Source organism: Phocoena phocoena, chromosome 13, assembly GCF_963924675.1.
Source record: "Phocoena phocoena chromosome 13, mPhoPho1.1, whole genome shotgun sequence".
Classification (NCBI taxonomy): domain Eukaryota; kingdom Metazoa; phylum Chordata; class Mammalia; order Artiodactyla; family Phocoenidae; genus Phocoena; species Phocoena phocoena.
This window is the reverse complement of record NC_089231.1, coordinates 23046273-23067358: the sequence shown is the minus strand read 5'-3', so window position 1 is coordinate 23067358 and position 21086 is coordinate 23046273. Positions and strand designations below refer to the sequence as shown.

Below are 21086 nucleotides of genomic sequence, written 5' to 3'. Positions count from 1 at the left end.
AAACAAACAAACCTATTTTGTGAAAACTGGCAGTGTAAAGAAGGCAGCACTGGAAGTGTCTGAATCATCTGTAATGCCAAGTACCCTCCATAAACTCTTAATGTGGTTAGGCTTTGGGACCCATCGTTTTGAAATCTTAGACGTATACACTTTTCTCATAGGTTCACACAACCTATGATTATCTTCACTCAGCCGAGTTGAACGTCAGCTTTAGCAATTCTTACACAAGCTATGTCTCTGGGTCTACAGGATAGTATTAATAATTCAAACCGAACTAATAGACAAGAGACCACTTAGGTTTAGTGTTACCACAGCAGCCTTTTATAAGTTTACTAACAACTTTAGCCTAATCCCAATAAAGCCTGATAACAGTCATAAGAATTCATTAGGAAGTTTACTGGGGGTACCATTATACCCATGCCTTTATGAGTCCATATAGAGATATAGTATTTATGTATATATATATATAGTTAAGAGTGAATTTGGATTGCCTGAGTAACAGCTGTCTGGCAAACTGGACATGATGGCGTTCTCTTTTCACAGATCTTGTTGGCACATTCCATGCAGAAGAGGTTGTGGCCACATGGAACTAGGGCAGCAATAACTTCATTCTCAAAGCAAATCACACAGTCGTGCTTTCGTCTTGATTCTGGTGGTGAGCTAGAGGTGGAACCACCATTGGAAGAGGAGTAACTATTGGTACCATTAGAAAAAGCAGGGATGTACATTGGAAGGCCAACGTGGCTGCCTGTACTAGGTGGGTCGCTCCTAACCCTCCGAGCAAGTGGGTGCTCAATGCTCTCCGGAAACGTAGGAGACAGACGAGGAGTAGACGGCTGACTTCCTCTGCGCTGAGTCTTCACGTTAGCAGGAGGATCACTCCCAAAGCCAGAGAGCGGGTTAACTGGTTCAAACGGAGTCCAGATAGTTTGAGCGGATGTTGGTAAAGAGTCAAAGGCAGGAGAATCAACCGCAAGATCCTCTGAGCCTACAGAAGGTAGTGTATCTCCAAACCAAAAGTTTCCTGTGCTAAAAGGGCTTGTTGGACTAAAGTCTGCCAGCCTATTGCTTCCGAAGTAGGAATCTGTGGAACCACTTCCCAGAGAACTGGAACTATCATTTCGATAATTGGAGATCATTCTGGCACGGCTAGGAGGAACTGGATTGGAGGAGAGCCACGCAGAGCCGAGCGTGCCACCTTCAAAGCTTACATCAGTACCGTTGTAATGGAAATCATTCTCTTCATTGAGCTCAATGTAGTTTCCTGTACGCATGGCAATATGCATTTCTATTTCTTCTCGCGCTCGGTCAACATTCTCGGGCATCCCTGTCACTTCAAAGACGGGCTCCTTATCTCTGCTTGGAGTTACTATGTATGTGTGGGTCTGCTGCTGAATTCTTTTAATTGTTGCTCCTTTGGGTCCAACAACTAATCCTACCACACGATAGGGGACCCTGACTTGAACGGTGGTCTGACCAGGCAGATTGGGACTGCACGACAACCCTCCCAGGGCAGGGCCATTTTTGTTTCGAGATGCACGAATCATGGAGAAGTGCTCTGCAGCTGAGAGGATTTCTCTTTTGGCCATGGCAACATCTTCTTTCCGTCCAGTGACAACAAAAATGGGCTCTTCACCACGAACAGGTGTCTTGATATACGTGTTCGTCTTGGCTCTCAGCGCTTTAATTTTACAACCTGTTAGAAAGAAATATTTCGTAAGTATCAACATCTACTTCAATAATATTGATAAAGACAAATCACAGAAAGCTCTTTTCAAGCTAGAAGTCTGCGTCTGGGCAGTTTTTCTTCCCTAAGTTTTAGAGTTTTTTTCTTTATCACAAAAACTTATCACTAGATGATGATAAAGCTTTCCTAATTCCTAGATCCTGAGGCATACTTTCCTGGTGATCTCTCATTCTCAGGGAGGAGGTGACACCTCTACTGGAGGTCTTTAACTCAAAGGTCAGGCTTATCGTCTCTTCCTCTTGTTATCAGTCATTGCAAATGATGCATGAAATAGGCCAGCTACACTATAAGTGGGTCTGACTTTCAGAACACTAATAGTTTACTACCGTGCAGGGTGTTGGTGGCAAAGAAAAACCATTAATGTACATGTGAGACATTTAACATCTATCATCTTATTTAATCTACATAACAACCCTAAGGATGAGACTATTATACTCCTTTTATTCCTAAGGAATATAAAGCACAGAAAAATTGTATAACATGTCCAAGTTCACACAGCAAGTAAGAGGCAGAGCCAGAGTTAAACCTAGTCTGACTTCATCATCTATATAGTCTTTTTGCTATTCCCAGAACTTCAAATTCCACACAACTATACTGTGATAAAAACTCTTCAACTGACGTCCATTTAACTGTCTTATTATTTTACCTTAACATTACTCTTTCCTCTGTAAAACTCAATTGATGACAATGGCAAAATGCTCAAGGTTAGTACATCATCTCTTTTCTGTTCCATCAGTTGGATTTCAGGCTTCACTAAGAATCAGTTGTTTTGATTCCAATCTGTTTATACTAGCTGCACTCATGCATTAACTAAATTAACAATTACGTAAAGCAGTAACATATAAATGTGAGAAGATGCTGAACTTGTATGAAAATTGATTATTTTTAAAAATTTCAATAAAGACGAGTAACTTAAAGAAAAAAAAAAGATGTTGTTGAACTATGGGTGAGACAACTGTAAAATCCTGGGGTAAAAAAACTAACACAGAATAACTTTGCTAAATTCAAAAGAAACATATTGGAAATTGTATGGAATATGGTCATTGAATGTGGTTTTATCAAAGGACTATGCTGGTTGGCAGCCCCATTCTCAAATAAAAGGCTTTGGCCCTAAATCCTGAGTATGTTTAAGTTAAATAAGTAAAATATCTAAGACACCTATGCATAACTACCCATGATTACTTTTTGGAGTAATCACCCATTACCAGTGCCAACTGCATAAGATTAGAGGGTTTTGAACAGTAACAAAGATGTCAAATATACAACTAAGGCATAAAACTCTGGGGTTATACTTTTCAAAGGTCTTAACGTGAAGCTTGCCAGAAGTACCCTCCACCCCCCACCAAACAGATCTCCTTGCCTCCATTCTTGCCTCACTCCCATCCATTCTCTAAAGTCACTTTAGGCAGATGATGCCTTCTAAACAAAGCACCTATCACATGCTCACTTCTTTGCATAAAGTGCTTTAATGGCTTCTTTTTACCATAAGGATAAAGTCAACAGTATGGCACACACAAGGTTCCTCTGTACCTGGTACCTGATTACTTCTCTCTAGCCTTATCTCTGTACCCCTCTCCTTTCCCCCTCCTCACTTCTTAAACTCTGTGGGTGTGCTTCCACCATATTAAGCTCCTATGCATGCTCCCTTGCTTCCATGATCAGAATGTTCCTTTATTCTTGCCCCTTTACTACCAGCTCTGCTTAACTCCTGGTAGCCCTTCAGATTTTAGTTTAGATGCCTCATCCTCTATGGAGCTTCCTCTCCCTCAGGACTGGTTTGTGTGCGCTCCCTAAGCATTCTCAAAGCACTGGGTGGTTGGCTATAAGTATATGCCACGGGGTGGCCATATAACATTTGTTGAAACAAAGATCATTTTTCTATATAAGAACACTGGGCCCTTCTTATACACATTGCTTTGCATCTAAGCATTTTTGTTGAGCTTTCCCGGCCTTTCATATTCTGGCCCCATAATGCTAGTCCAACCCTGCTGAAGGGAGTTGATTATGCTAACTTTATGCTATGAAGCTACTGAATATGTTATTCAATAACAACTTTACTCAACCTAGCACTGAACTTTTGGATCTGAACCACAAATGAAGATCCTGTTTCTCCTTCCAACAAATTGCAGAACTTAGAAACGGCCGCTTTCTCACTGCTGGATCTTAGGTACCTATCATGAAAACACTTTCAGAGTCAGGTTTTCTCTAACCTGAAGGTTATATTCAAGACTAGGGGGTGGGGGTGGGTGGGTGGTGTAGCTAAAAGCAAAATTGCAAAGAAAGCACTTAGTGCAGTAACTGGAGGAGGTAAGAAGGGCCGAGTGCAATCAGTCAAATTTACACTACCGTAAAACATGAAAGTTTTTATTATAGAGTGCTGCTGTAAGTTTATATCTACAATGAACTACAAGGTTAATTTGATAGTGTAACTTCTGAGCATAGGAAAATATATCTGCTTTTGCTCCACAAAAGCAAGTGAACTGGAACACCAGAACAATAAAACTTCTACGTCTACTTATCATTTATACAGGCTAAATCTCTAGGAAACTCCCTCAGTCAGCACAGTAGGTGCTGCTTGAGGTTGAGAACTGCAATCATTTTCCATTGGCCAATACGTGACTGATGGAGAGATGCCTAAGAAAGACTGAAAGGGTGGAACGAACGCCTAATTCTTCATAATACACATGCATGGGAGTTACTATCATTACCTGGACACACGAGTTTCTTCTCTGAGCTACAACTCAACAAGAAGGCAGTCTGCTAGAATCACACATTTCTAACAAAGAGGGTCCTGATCATCTTGCAGAAAAACACTGGGACACTTCTATTAAGGACAAAGGGAGAGTTAGCTTGAGAGTCTAGGGTTGGCCCCTCTCAACCCTTACTGTAGTGAACATTAGAAAGCTGCATTAAGAAACTTCTCTAAATGCTTCTGAGACTATAAGCAACTGTCAGATGCACCTTAGTAGAATACTTTAATACTTAGTGGGTATATTAACTAAGAAAATATGCCTAAAGGTACACAGACACTATTGGGCCTATGGATGGTACAAATAAATAGATGTTTAATACATGGCTCATTAGGAAGACAGAGAAGACAGACGGTTGGAGTGTGGACCATCTCTCAGATAGGGCCGTAAGATAGGCCTACCCTGCCCAAAAGGGTCATGTGCTTAGGTTTTGCAGGTCAGGGGAAAGAGGGAACAGAAAGATAGCAAAGCCAACCCCTTATACGCCACTGCCAAGAGAAACAGAAGTATTTCTTTTCGCTCCTAAATTTTATAAGACAGTTTTAACACAGTAGCCTTAACTCAGATCAGGAAACCTATAGGAAACCTCATCAATCACATTGTTTCTATGAGAACATGCATATTCTGAGCTCCCAACAACCAACACATGGTTTCTAGAATATATATACACGTTATAAAGTTTGGGACAATTTGAATAGGCAGAGCTCTAAACAGATGGCACAGACTAAGGAGAAAAAACCAATTTGTTTTACTATTTTGCAGGTAGAGGAGGTAAAAAAACTTTTTGGAGTATTTTAGATTGAGTTTCTATTTGAAAGTACAATGATATTTTAAAAAACCATTGAAAAGTTTATAATCTCAGAGTGTCACAAAACTCATAAGCCATAAAGGTACTGAAAAATTAGACTGCACTTAAAAAAATTGCTGCATGGCAAAACTCACCAAATACAACGTAAAAAAATTATTTACAACTCACATCACAAATGGCTAATTTCTCTCTTACACAGGTACCCATATACCTACCCTTATATATCAAAACACCAAAACCCAACAGAAAAAATAGGTGAAAGAAATAGCTCACAGAAAAGGAAATATATAAATGGCTCCAAACATGAAAATTCCCATTTTCATGTGAACTGAGGTATCATTTTCCATCTATAAGACTGTCAAATATCAAAAACAAATAAACAGTGCTAGTAAGAATGGGGAAAAAACCCCCTATTTAGCTGCTGAGAGTATAAACTCCTCAAGGGCAGTTTGCAATATCCATCAATATTACAAGTCAAGGGGGCTTCCCTGGTGGCTCAGTGGTTGAGAGTCCACCTGCCGATGCAGGGGACGCGGGTTCGTGCCCCGGTCCGGGAAGATCCCACATGCCGCGGAGCGGCTGGGCCCGTGAGCCATGTCTGCTGAGCCTGCGCGTCCGGAGCCTGTGCTCCGCAACGGGAGAGGCCACAACAGTGAGAGGCCCTCGTACCGAAAAAAAAAAAAAAAAAAAAAATATTACAAGTCAAGTATCCTTTTGTCCCTACAGTCCCACTCATAGAATTGAGTCTGTAGGAATACTTGCACAGGAGCCAATGACCTTTGCATTATATTACTGTTTGTATTAGTGTGTATTATACAGCTAGGTATAGCTATATAAGGGAATACTCTGCTGTCATAAAACTGGTTGACTTAGGGAGACAGGGTAGGAGGGTGACAATTTTCCTTGTACACTTTTATTTCTTACAAATTTTGAACCATACAAATGCATTAGTTTTTTTCCGAAGAAATATTAAATTAGAAAAAATTTTAAATTAGTTATGAAGAAATGATACATTTTATTACACTAAGCATATCAATCAGACTTTTGGCTAGTTCTGAGATTAAAAAAAAATTTATGAACAGCAGAGTAAACGATTTCATAACCTCGAAGCTGAATAAGTCCAAGAAGTAAGGACTAATAATTGTTTTCCTACAGCTACAAATAAAATCCGACATATGGCAAGCTCTATACCAGACTGCGTAGAGATTAAGAACTAGAATAGCACTAATGACTTGCATAGCTGCAATTTTATTTTGATTTGGAAGTAAATTCTCCCAAGAGAAAGCCTCCAACTTACCTCCCTCCTGTAGGAACCCATTTCCCCTTTCTCTATCACTGTGGCTGGGACTGTGTTTCACCTTAAAACTCTTCAGCTGCAGCCAGAATTCTGGTCCTCTCACTCCCTGGGAGAGTAGCAAAGATTGGGTCTCGCTTCTCCAGGGTAAAGAGAGCCTCTTCAACCAGCTGCCTGAGCAGTTAAGAGGGAGAGGTCCTCTGTTGCTGGGAGAGGAGTTGAAGAAATGGAATTGAAATGATATCTTCAGTGTTTCTGAAACCATGGTTTGCCATATCAATTGAATAGATTCCAAATGTTTCAGTAAATATGTGTACAATGGGCTGCAACATAAAATGTTCCTTTGCAAGGGGTGGGGGCGTGGGGGGGACGGGTCACAGTCAGAAAAGCTTAAAAGCACTAGACTAGATCTTTAAGGGCACTTTTTAATTCCATGAAACAGGTGGAATGACATAGTTAGAAGAACCAGATGTAGAATTACAGTCTGTAATGTAGATATGATTCCAGTCCAAATTAATTCACCTTAAAATAGGAAGATTATCCAGATTACATGGGTGGCCCTGACCTAATCACGAGTCCTTTAAAAGAGTTTTCTCCAGCTGGCTTCAGAAGTAGTCAGATGTGCTCTGGCTAGCCCGGAAGCAAGCAGACCATCTGTGCTTGATCTGCCCATGGAGACCTCATGGCAAGGAACTACAGGTGGCCTGTAGGAGCTGAGAGCTAGAAGGAAAATGGAGGCCTCAAACCAGAAATCTTGTTCTGTCCTTTATTTTTTTTTATTTTTTGCGGTACGCGGGCCTCTCACTGTTGTGGCCTCTCCTGTTGCAGAGCACAGGCTCCGGATGCGCAGGCTCAGCGGCCATGGCTCACAGGCCCAGCCACTCTGCGGCATGTGGGATCTTCCCCGACCGGGGCACAAACCCGTGTCCCCTGCATCAGCAGGCGGACTCCCAACCACTGCGCCACCGGGAAGCTCTGTCCTTTAATTTTGCTTATTACCTGCTTTAGTCTTTTAGTGTTACCCCACATAGTGGCTTCAATGTCACAAATTTTTTAGTTTACAATTCTGTAGGTCAGAAGTCTGACATGGGTCTCAACAGGGCTAAAATCAACGTGTTTGCAGGGCTGTGTTTCTGGAAGCTCCAGGGAAGAATCTATTTCCTTGCTCATTCAGGTTATTGGCAGAATTCAGTTGCTTACCATCATAGGACTGAGCTCCCTGCTTTCTTGCCGACTGTCTGCTGAAGGCCATTCCCAGCTTCTAGAGGCCACCGACATGGCTTGTGGCCCTGCCTCTCCATCTTCAGAACCAGCAATGGAGGTTGAATCCTTCTCATACTTAAGATCTCTCCCCTTCTTGTATCTGACCCAGATGGGAAAGTTCTTCTGCTTTTAAGGACTCCTGTGTTTACACTGGGCCCACCCAGATGATCTCAGACAACCTCTCCATCTCAAGGTCCATACTCCATATACATATTCAGAGTTTCCAGGGATGTAGGGTGTAGGCATCTTCAGGGAAAGGGGGTTTATTCTGCCTACCGCGTTACCATTTTCCCCTTTCTCCAATTATTTCCTCCATTCTTCCAGGTCCCTGGCTTTTGAACAAAGGAAAGTATTTGGTTCAGAAAAAATTTAAACCCTAACCCAAGAAGAGAGACCCAATGTCCAGGGCAGTTGCCAGATATAAGTAGCTAGATATAAATACAAGAAAAGTCTGGGGATCATGGGCACTTGGAGTAGGGTGAAGGGATAAACTATTGATAAAAATCAAAATAGGTAGAAAAGAAATAGATAAGCCAGGGTGCTGACAAAGACACCCTGTTTATGTTGAGACATAAGTGATTTGGTAAGAGATGCACAAGTAAAACCTGGCCTCCACCTGTCCTAAGGGATTTGGCTAGGTGTTCCTAGCTAAACTACTCCTTCTTTGGCCCAAAACATTCACAAGCCTGATGCTTAAACTTACCCATTCAAATATTAAATTCCCTATAAAGGTGCTGGTGCTAATTCCAGGTGATATACAGGAACTATCATAATTTCTGCTCTCAAGGAGCTCACAGTATAGAAAGGAAAGGAGCTCAGTCATGAGAACAATACGGATATAATACTGATATAAGATAATACTGATATAAGATAACTGCTTTAATGAAAATAGGCATACAAAGCAGTGGGAGCACAGAAAAGGAGAGGGCTTTGTTGCTTACAGAAAATGAAAGAAGACTTCAAAGGCATTTGAACTTAAGCTTGAAGAAAGTAGTTCTGCCAGGTGGGAAGGAAAGTAGAGGGAACTGCAAGTGCCAAAGCAGGAATCAAGAGCACAAGATGGCCACACCTGGCTCAGTGTTGTGGGAGCTTTAAGTGACTGGAGGGTAGAATGGCAGGAGAGCAGGTCAGATGGGGGATGATTCAGTCTTTAACATGAGGCAAGGGAGTTTAAAGTCTATCTTGTAGGTGCAAAGAACTTTTGTTTTTTTTAAAGAAGTCCCAAATGTTATGTGAAATGTTGCAGATTTTCGACAGAGGATTTTGTTTTCCAGAAATTAAATTCACTGTATTTCCCATTCATTTCATCAATCAGCTACAAATATAAGGTGATTTAAGAAAGCTAAAACCCTTATAAACACACACCAAAACTACGAGTATTTTCACTTTGGGTCATCCTTGGGGTATATCTTTCTTCAGAAATTCTCTCCAAAAGGTTTTATTTTAAAAGGGAAATCAGTATACACACACATACAGAAACACACTTTAATAACAATGAAGAGGGGGAGTGAAACTCCTTGAGTAGTTCTTTTTACCTTCAAGAAAATTAGAACTCTGGGCTTGATATTTAAATTACCCCCAGCTCCCACCCCATCCATCTCCTAATTAAGTGGCCATGACTTACCTTCTCCCAGATTTTATCATCTCCTAAACATGCCTTACTCTTCCTTATCTCTACCCAGATATTTCCCTAAATAACCTGGAAAACCCTCCTAGTACTTCCCCTCCCCGCCCCCCCAAATCTTCCGAGTAATAAACACAGTCATTTGGAAAAGATGAAGACTGTGTGTGTGAAAGGCTCTATGAACTCAAGAATAATACAAATATAGATATGACTTTATCACAGCTACCACTAACTAATACTATTCCGAGGTCTAGTTTAAAGGAAATAATGTAAGGAAAAAAACCTGATTATCTGCAGGATTGGGTTCTAATCTACCACCAGAGTTTGCTTGTGGTTTTAATGTTAGGTCATTCAACCTCTAGCTCCTTTCCAATGCTTTTATCTTTTGACCTAGTCCCTTTTCTCCTAGGAAATACAAAATCACTTCTGAAGTCTAAAAAGCATTTGGGAAATCAGATACTACCATATCCCACATGCGTACATCTATTCTTCCTTTCCTCAAGAAAAGTAGGTTGAATTATAGCTGGGAACATAAAGACTTTGAACAGACCATCACAAACCATCTTTGGGAGCTCTAACAGGCCACCAAACCTCTATCTCTCCCTTCATGGGTGAGGAACTATAATTAAAGTTACTTCTCTCATTTGGTTGTTGCAAGGATTAAATGAAATAATGTATTAAAAATACTTATTACAATGCCTGTGTTCAGTAAAGGACAGCTTTTTTAGGCTACCTAACCCCCCTCCCCTCCACCATTTCAAATATTTCGTGAGTAAACTGGGCCAATAGGCTTGGCTTTGAAATAGTAAAATTCGTAGCACTTTTCAGTTTTCCAAACTCTCCTATATTTTCATTTAATCATAACAGAGTGATGATTGGCTTAATAGCTTTAGGAAGGATAGGAAAGAGCTAAACTGAGAGAGCTTAGAGACATCTCCTAGCTGGAAAGTCAGATCTCAGACACAAGTTGCCTTAATAATTCCATACTTCTCTCGCTACTCCATACTATTTTTCTCTAAAAGCATTAGAGAAACACGTTATTTTATATGTACATTTCATGATATATTAGAATTAATGAGGGGATCATATTCTTTAATGATTTTATATATAAATAAGAGCCCTTTCCTCTTGGAAGAGTCTAGACAGACTATTCAAAACACCTATAATTTTACAAGGACTCAATTTTTCAGTATTAAGAGCTTCACAGACTGATGAACATCAGCTAAATCCCAGTAAGAGAGTGTTTCTTATGCACACAACTTAATCCAACATTTAAATAATTGTTTCGATTAGCAATGCAATGGATTCCTAAACGTACAATATAGAAACAGCTTTCCTTTCCTGGGTTCAAGGGCCCTTCTTGTAGCTCTAGTCAAAATTTTCTGAAATTTTCTGTTAAGAATACTGTTTCACTTTAGACATCACTATGTCAACACTTCAAACGGCTTCATTTATGTGATCTTAGTTTTGATTACCAGTATTCATATGGACATCTAATGCCCTAAATCAAGTAGCATCTAAAACAAACAGATCCAAACAACTTTAGGTTGACTGGCTCCTCAAGTAAAGGCAAGAGGGAAGAAAACGCCACAACATGAAAACTAAAATGATAAATAATAAAATGGCAAGTTTCTAATCCAACTATTCAGTTCAATAAAATAAACAGCAAGTATCTGCTATGTTTCAGGTACTTTAACTGACATTAAGGTGACTGAGATTCAGTTCTGCCCTCACTGACTTGTACCAAACTTCAAGCACCAAAAGGATTTGGTGTCTACATGTGTTCAAGTACAGATATTGATCTGTCATTTTCTTTTCTTATACTGTTGGCTACTGGTGGTGTTCAAGCCTTTTATATCCTCGCTGCTTTGTCTGCTTGTTCTACCACTTACTGAGTTGGAGTGTTCAAGTCTCTAATTCTATTAGCTTGAGACCCTGGATAAGTTATTTGTATCCCCATAGATCTGTTTCCTTATCTGTATGGTGGAAATAAGAATGGATCAAATGAGATGATATACTACCTGACACATTTAAATGTTTGTTATTACTTTTTAAATCAGATGAATCAGTTTTCTATAGAAAGTTTAAAAACATTAAAAAAATTTAAATCCTGAAGATAAAACTTATATTTAGATTGTGAAAAGCCATGTTAAGGTATTATAAACTTTACGAAACTGGGAGGAGATATGTTGAAGTCAATCTAATTGGTAATTTGAAACCTGGTTTACTTTTACATGATTTTAGGAACTCTTTTTGGACAAAAATAAGAATATAAGAGCTACAAGAGATAATATAGTTCAATCTCATATGTGAAGAAAACTGAAGCTGAGAATTGCCCAAAGTTATAAACTAATCATTCCTAAAATCCGCAATTCCCTAAATACACCATTCTCTCAATCTTATTTTCCTAGTTGATTCTTAGAAGTGGAGAATTCCCTGCATACATAAAGGTATTTTTAAAAACAGAGGTTAAACTAAATTTAAAAACCCCCTCCTTTCTCACGTAGTTTAGACAAGAGGATCGACATACTTAACAAAAGAAGGGCTCATATTTGGCCTTTCACAAAAGCTGTGACACCCAGAAGAGGGTGTAAATTAGAGATGAAAGGCAGAACAATTTTCCTAACTGGGGATTTTAAAATTAGATTCATGCCCTTTGGAGGATGTTAATAGAAAGCTGAGAATTACCTCTGTATGGGAATCATATAATGGAATCAGATTCATTCGTAAATGATTCTCTTCCAGACTATAGACTAGCTTAGGTCTTTACCGGGAAATACATTTCAAAAGTGCTGATTTTAAATAAAATTTTAAGACATTGTAAACTTTAAAAAATATCTAGTGGTATATATGTCCTATGAAAAACTTACTAAAATGACAATTTTTGGTTTCAACTAGCATTTGCTCAGCGTACAAATCTAGCAGTAAAAAAAATTATAAACTTTACCCTGCCTCGTATATAATTTATTACCTCTATACTTTCCACTGTACAGTGAATCTGTACTAATGACATCTTCTCATACCTGATCCTCACAACGGGGAGCAGGTGGGGGAGGGTTGGGAAGAACAGCTGGATGGACTAGCTTCCCCCCATTAGAGGAAACTGAGACTCAGTGAGGTTAAGCGATTTGTCCATGGTAAAGCCAGCTCTCTAACAAGTCTCCTAACTCCAAGTTCAATGTCCTTTCCTGCAGGTACTGGTGGAAAGGTAGAAGATAAGCCAAAGAGGAGGGAAGAGTGGTATAGAAAGGGGGACAGTAATAAAAAGGTCAGCCCAAAGGGCAAACATTTTACACTGGTAACCTTCTAGTAGTTTGGAACTATTACCTCCCCACTCTCCTCTAACTACGTTTAAGATGAAACTACTTTATGCTTACCTTCAACTACATCTGCAGCTCATGAAAAAATTTTATTATTTTAAGGCCTAGTCTTATTATTTCACGATACCACCTTACTTGTGGTCAAATCAGGCTCCCCTGCACACAATGCACTGCAGTTTTTGCTTACTGGACACAGGCAACAAACCATGCCCACACGAATTGTTCTTAAATCTCGAACACTGGCATGAAAGAGGTGCTATAATTATGCAGCGTAACTTAAAATTCTCAAAATCAGTCATGGAATAAAGCCTCAAAGTATTCAAATAACATTATGCTGTGCATATTCAAGTTAGCATAGTCTGGCTTGGTATCACTAGTATTAGAATATCATTTTAAAAGCTTAAATGGCAGATGTAATCCTTATAAATGTCTATATGGTACCTAATGGTAGTACGGGGGAAAAGTTAAAAGTAAACATGCATTATGGTATATAAGCCATTTGAGAAGGATTAAGATGCAGTTTAATAAATATATCACTTTAGGATCACCTGAAGATCAATGGGATTTTAAAACAGATTATCCATAACCTGTTTGGAGTTTCCTAAAGTTTTTTTTTTCTTTTTGCCTGCGCTGCGCAGCATGTGGGATCTTAGCTCCCTGATCGACCAGGGATCGAACCTTGCCCCCTGCAGTCTTAACCACTGGACTGCCAGGAAAATCCCCTAAAGGAGTTTTTAAACTGCGAATACACTTTCCTATTTAGTATCTTATGGCCACTTTTATTTTAAACATCTTTATTGGAGTATAATTGTTTTACAATGGTGTGTTAGTTTCTGCTTTATAACAAAGTGAATCAGTTATACATATACATATGTTCCCATATCTCTTCCCTCTTGCATCTCTCTCCCTCCCACCCCTCTAGGTGGTCACAAAGCACCGAGCTGATCTCCCTGTGCTATGCGGCTGCTTCCCACTAGCTATCTATTTTACGTTTGATAGTGTATATATGTCCATGCCACTCTCTCACTTTGTCACAGCTTACCCTTCCCCCTCCCCATATCCTCAAGTTCATTCTCTAGACCACTTTTATCTATAATTTTTTCATTTTGAGTTTAAATTACAAATCCTATAGGGCATAAATTACATTTAAAAAATTGTCACAATCCCATAGATTTTAAAATAATACTGTGGTAAACATCATGAATATTTTGGCTCTCTCCTGTAGGCACATGATTGTAATGTAATTACTCGCCCACTTGAAGTTAGGTGTGTCCAGATGACTTGCTCTGATTAATGAAATATGAGCGGATGTGATCATTATTACTTCTGGGTCTAATATTTAAAGACCAGGGTGTGCTGTGCCACTGTCTCTCATCCTTCTGGCACAGGGGAAGACCAGCTAACACTTGAGATGGTGGCTGCTTCACTGGTCTAAGACTCTGAATGACTAAAATGAGCACAGCCCCTGTGAATAAGAAATAAACCACTGTTGTTTCAATACTGAGAGGCTGGGGTTCTTTGTTATCACAGCATCATTTAAGCCTATCTGAATAGAGGTGCCATTTGCCTATCAGGCATTTAGACATCAGTTCATTCTAGTTCTATCACCTTAGACGAATATAGTAATGTGTGAAAACTGTCTGCTCAAGCTGAGGAAAGGTGAACGAGATTAACAGAGTGGTTCGAATTAATTTCAGATTTAACTTAACAGAAGTAGTATGTGCTTATCACTTACAGTTTCATATATGTACAATTCATAGTCCCCAGAGGTGTTGTAGATATGATTATACCCAGCTGAAGAATCTGAAGCCTAGGAAGTTTAAGTGATTTGTCCAAGACTACAAAGTGAGTTACTGGCACAGAGTAATCAGAATTTAGGAATTTTCATATCTGATTGCTGGCTCTTTCCAATATATCACAGCTGAGCAGAGACTGTTAAAGGCAAATTGGGACAGTTTGCAACAAATATTTTTATATTAAAACATACATTCTAAAACATTTTTGTATTCAGTTTAAGACAAAAGCAATAAATTCTTCAATCTGTACAAATATTAAATTCATTCAAAACCAAATCCATAAAATATTAAGCACTGTCTTATAACTACATTCCACCTTTCCTTGACAACTTAAAATGTAAGAACTATCTAGAATTCCAACCCACAGACATTGTTGGAAATTTTCCTCAATGGAAATCTCTAACAGATTAATAGTTCTCAAATACTTGATTCCCTGGATCATTTTGGCCACTGGCATTTCTAACAGGGGGCAGAAAATACACCCTTGAATTACCACTTTATTTTCCATTTCCTCCCTAGTGAATCAAATAGTTCATTAGCTGAGTAAGGCAGGAAGAAAAGGCAGTAGATTCCCCACCCATTTGCAAAACAATTATAATATTCGAACCTTCCCCAATGGTCCCAGAGCTAATACAAACTATTATTTAGATTTTAAAGCCTAGAATAATGACAACATTTAATTTTTAAAGCTAGCATATATATACACACAAATTAACTTTCTGAATTATAAATGACAGTGAATTTCTAGTTAGACACATTAGAACTAGAATGTTAGAATGACCTGTGCCTTCTGTGTAGTAGACACCAAAATTTTATTAAGTAAATTAATTTGGACAGTGATGATATTTTAAGTTGTGCATATTAGAAATACAGTACCCCAACCCATGATTAGGGCAGAAATTAACCCAAAATATTATTAGCCTTTCTGAGCAAGATGCTTCAATACTGAGGCAGCAATGTAGAGTGAGAACTTCATCTTTACTAGCAAACAAACTGGTCTAACCCCAAGTTCCACTATCTGAGCAAGATACCTATCAGCACCTCAGTTTCTATGTCTAAAATGGGGATAAACACCTAGCAGAGTTAAATGGCATGTAATATAGTAACTGGCAGAGAGAATGCCAACAATCCCCCCTCTTCCACAAAAGAGACACCGGGCTTTAGCATTATTCTGAAACTATTTCTCCTCATGAAATGTATATTTTTTCTTAAACAGGGAATTTATGTACAAGACCAAGCTTTCTCTTTTTAGAACTTGGAAGAGTGGTTCCACCCTAGGAAACTGGGAAAATTTTTTCACAAGGATGTATTTAAGACAACTTCAAGCAATGTAACATATTAACTGTTTAAAAAGTGACAATATACACAATCACTGGGGATCAGTGGAGAGAGAGCAGCTCAATAAAGAAGAAAAAAATTTCTAAGAAGGTCTAGCTCAGTGATAGCCAAAGTAGGGTGCAAGAAAATTCACTGGAGTGCAGAAAAAAAAAAAAATCAAAACACTCCAATTTCCGTCTTTACCTCATCCTTTTAAAATTGTTTACATGTTTTATAATGTATAGTATATCAGCATATGTATTATTCATAAATATCCAGATACTGAGAGTATTAGTTTAAATGTTTTTTGACAGTATACAATTAAAAAAAGCCAGAAATAGCCCTTCTTGACTAGGAGGCTAGAGAACACACATAGACCATCAAGTAAATAACTAATGAAAATAGTTAAAGAAGTACATTAATCTTAAACAGTAATATAAAACCTTGGATTACAAGTCTTTAGCCTCTTTTCAGTTCCTGGCTTTGTTGTACAGTGTTGTTGGTTTCAAAATGAGATGCACACTTAAAAAAGGGGGCCAATTGAACATTTGCAAATGACCATATGCTGCTGGGGAGTATAAATATGAGGTCAACGCTCTGCAAACTTTCATCACAATCAAAAGCAGCGGTTAGTTTTTCTGAAAGACAATGGAACTAGAGGCCATCTACATGAGCTGCTAGTCTATATGACTCAGAATTCCATTTGTCCTACTCTTTGCTTCAGAGCTGGTCACAGATGTCTCCATCTGTGACATAATTATTTCCAAAACCAATTAAGAGATGTCAAACAGAAAATTATGACTTCAGGTAATGAATAAAATGGCAGGAAGGAATAATTCTTAAGGAGGAAAATTTTGTTCATTCAAAGCAAAAAGTAAACTAAATGATTTGCCCTGTTTATTCACTTAAGGAAAGGGGAAATTATCACACTGTAAAAGGATGCAAACATTAGAAGTTGCCTGCAGGAGTGTGAAAATAACTTTACAGGTTTTATCATGGTGCTGCTGAGGGCTGTTCGTGGCAAAGGGAGTCAATGATCCACTAGTTGAATGGTTCAGAACAGGAAAAGGATAAGACTTTTTGTTCTTAAGATAAGATAGAGGATGATGACATACTTTTAACAGTGCTGTCAACTCTGGGAAAATATTAAGTGTAAAAGGAATAGTCAGCAATTTGTCTCCATGCCCTAAGACATAAATAGATTCACATTTCCTTATTAACCAGTAAGCTCAGCCCTAAAAAGAAAAACTAAAGACCGTTTCATTGCTATAATTTGGTACAAAATTGGAATGAATTCAGTTTACTTTTAAATAATGGATCTGCATAAAGGTAACAGTCTGCATAATTAAGGAACATTTAATCATGCTTTAAAGGGTATAATACAGAACACAAAAATTTGTATTAAACTAAATATACAAAAGATATCAGTATCTTGTCCCCTAGTAAAACTGTCCTGTAAGTGTTCTTTTCCTTCATTATCCTAAACTGTCACCATAAGCACACTGAAGCAACTTGTGCTGAGGAAGTGTCACCGTAGTAGGGCCTGAACAGACACCTTCCCAGCCCCTTTTCACCACTCTCATAAGTATCAGACCCTCAGTATCAAAAAAAAAACTTCCCCTCCCCCCCAGCAACTTTCCAACCATACCTAGAGATTATTTCTCCACACCTTTCCTCACACTGTCCCTCATTCTTTCTTCCATCTCCATTTGTTAAAGTCCTATCCGTTCTCCAAGGCCCTCCAGGATTGATGTTCTTATACGTACCACTTTGTCACACACTACAGTTAATGCCATTAACTACAGATTAGCGCCATTCTGCTGTTTATTAGACTGTTAGCTTCTTAAGGGCAGTCGAGTTAGTCTGAATTAACCTCACATTCCCAACTGCCATAAACTCAAGGCCTGGCAAAATACAAACCTGATACATAGCAATTCCCCGATGTTGTTATCTGAATAAGCAACTCATTCTGAGTCTATAATTTGAGATGTTACAATTTTATCCTATGTGAGGTGAAACAGTTCTTTCCTGGATTAGTATCTTCAGTATTGCAAAAACGAAACAACACAAACAAACCAAAAAACAAAAAAAGGCATGCAAAATTTATCTACCAAACTACGGAAATAAACTCTTAATTGAAGGGCATCAGCTTTGAACACTGCCTTTAAGTACCAGTCACCAGGCAGTCTGAAATACGCTATTTCCTCTAACCAGATTTCAGATGGATTTTTCTTATTAAAATCCTAGAGGTAAGAGATGAGCCAACTCTGATACTTGAAACCACCATTTCGACAGACCTCTTATTTATGTGTACTCTAGACCACTTGGGAAAGATGAGATCATTTAAGCAGCAGCGCCATCACTTCTCTTTATTTGACCCCGACAATGCTCTCAACCTAACAGGAGAAAGACATGCATCAACCAGGTTAAATCATACTGTAATAAGGCAGCGGCAGGCAATATTTACTCCTTCAATAAAGGGGGAAAGAGCTACACTAAAGAGCATAAGACCTTCCCTAAAAATGTCGGATACAGAGGTACTCTGGGCATCCCTTCCCCCACCTCCACAAATCTACTCCTGGAATCTGAGACCTAGGTCCTTTGTCTGAGCAATGTGGGAGGAGTCTGTCTGCAGTACTGGTGTGCTGGCAAGTGAAGAGAATTTACTGAAAACTGTATAAACGCATGAAGTTCCTTAACCCAATTACTTTACTGTCCAATTTTTCTTCATCGTGCACCCTAAAGTGCTCTAAAAGGTACCCCATGTGCCTTTTCGAGAGTTAAAATGTATCGAAACGAATACAGTAAGATCAACAGAGTTAGCAAAAAACCTAAGTTTTTGAACAGCGGAGGGGCGGGCGGTAAGAACGACCACTTGAACATCCCCTTTCCTCTCGAACAAGCTCTTTCTACAAACCTCCATTTCTTCTTCCCAACAAGCCGTCCTAAGGCAAGCTGAGCGCTTTTACAAAGACGGTCGGCTGCGCAAACTTGCAATCTCAAAGCTTTCCATGCACAACACCGAATCCACAACCGACCCGACCTTTTACCACCTCACTGAGGTTTTTGGTGCCACGCCAGCCGGGTGTTCCAGGAATACAGCCCGAGTAAAGTGAACACCGCCGGATAGGGTGGCTCGAGAAACTTAGCACCTTTTATCACGCAAGATGAGAGGAACACCGTGGGGTATTCGCAAGGTGACCCATCTTCTCATCTCGTCGACCCTCAGCTCCTCCCAGACCCCTTCCCGGTGGACCTGGAGGACTCTCCGGGTTCGCCTTTTCTGCCCCAAGCTCCTTTCTTTCGTCTCCCCACCCACGCCCGGGGGCCAAGCCCAGCTGGACACCCCCCACACCCGCACTCACCCTGGCGACCGACAATCTCGGCGACATGCTCGGAGCTGGGCACCGGGACGCACTCGGTGGTGTTGACGCTCTTCCTCCGGAGCAAGGCCGCCTGCTCCCCGTTCAGGGCGGCCGCCGCCGCCCCGCAGCCGCCTGGGCCGTAGGCGTGGGACAGCATCGCCGCCATCATGCCCTGGGCATCGTCCCCTCCGTAGAGCACCCCCGCCGCCGCGGCCGCCTCCCGGGCATCGAAGCCGGCGGCGGGCAGCAGGACCGACCCCAGGGACCCGCCCGGGATCGGCTGGGTCTGAGAGGCGGCGGCCGCTGGCGGCGACAGCAGCAGCAGAGACGGCCGGTCCTCCTCCTCTGCCTCCTCCAGCTCCTCCTCCTCCAGCAGGTCTCCGTCCAGCTCCGCTTCCTCCCCCTCCTCCTCGTCCTCCTCCAGCTCCAGCTCGGCCGCCTCCGAGACCCCAGGCCGGCCAGAAGGAGCCCGCTCCTCCGGAGACAACCCCGCCGCCCGCCGGGCCTGGCCCTGCGCCGCCGCAGCCCGGAGTGCCGGGGCGCCGGACTCCGCCGGGCTGGGGTCGTCGAGGCCTAGCGCGGCCAGGCGCTCCCTCAGCAGGAGCCCGTCCCCCTCGAGCTCCGGGCCACCCGCGGGCGGTGGCAGCGGCGGCGGCGGCGGCGGCGGGGGCGGCTGCGGCAGGGGGGCCGGAGCCGCCGCCAGGGCCAGGGCCGCGGAGCTGCCGCTCGGCATCGCGGCGGCGCGCTGTCAATGGCGGCGGCGGCGGCGGCCGGGTCAGGCGCGGCAGGCGGCGAGCCCCATGGCGGACAGGGCTCCGGCCCTGCTCAGCGCGCAAACACCTTTCCTCTGGGGAGGCGGCGGGGCTGGCGACCCGGGCCGAGCAGCGCCAGGGCCGCCCGGAGACCGGAGAGGGCGGGGTGGAGGAGCAGGGGAAGGTGGCAGAGGTAGGTAACTAGGTGGGTGGGTGGGGACGGCAGCGGGGCGGGCTGGTGGAGGTGGCAGCGGCTCCCCTCTCAGGGTTTCTTTTGTTTCATGGCCTTAGCCAGCCCCCGGCGCGCGCGGCGGCGGCAGCGACGCCCCACGCCGCTCTCCGAATGAAGCCGGCACGCCCTGATTGGCCGCTTTTAATTGCTGGGAGCCCGCCCTCTCCTCCCCGCAGCCTTCTAACTCCTAGCCCTAGCCCCACCCCCCACCCTCTTCTCGTGCCCCGCCCCGCCCCTCCCCAGAGCTCTGATTGGGTGACCGAGATGAGCCAGCCCCGCCAAGCCTTCTCCTTCCGTCCTCTGCCCTCCCCCCAGCCCTCCCTCCCCTTTCCCTACTGGCTGTCGAGGAGAGGGACTGTGATTGTTCGCTTTACACGTCACTCTTTGTGACGTACAAGGTGGAGGCGGGGAAAGGGAGGCGGGACGAAGGCAAGGCAGCAGAGGCTGAAACTAGGAGCCAGTAGGGGTTTTCGCGCAGGCGCGTGCAGTCGAAGCAGGCATCTGGGTTTTCTCGGTTCCCCGCATTCCTCTGGCCCACCTGGGTGGGGTCTTTTAGCCCACAGTGAGAGCGGCCTTGGAGCGTAGCGTAGGCATGGGCCCAGAGGGCGTTGTTGAAGAAGTGATTTCCCACTTGCAGGGTAAGGGCCCAGGGAGAGTCATCAAAGGAGGGGCCAGTGAAGTGTTCTCCTATCCAGCCGCGGGGGTGGTTTCCTGAGCCGCGTGGCTCCTGGGCCTTCCCTGCACCACTCCGGAATGCTCCTCCCGCCGGGCAGGGCCCTCCCACGCCCAGCTGGCCCGGCTTCCAATACGAGGCCGGT

General features: G+C 42.1%; 1 protein-coding gene across 1 annotated transcript; it reads right to left on the bottom strand.

The window, feature by feature from the left end:
- Positions 1-470: 470 nt before the first annotated feature.
- Positions 471-20017, bottom strand: MEX3C (mex-3 RNA binding family member C). Its single transcript, XM_065890319.1, has 2 exons — positions 19285-20017; positions 471-1696 (listed from the first exon to the last, which is right to left on the bottom strand). Exons 1-2 carry the CDS (start codon positions 20015-20017, stop codon positions 471-473), a joined length of 1959 nt encoding a protein of 652 aa, XP_065746391.1.
- Between the last annotated feature and the right edge of the window lie 1069 nt (positions 20018-21086).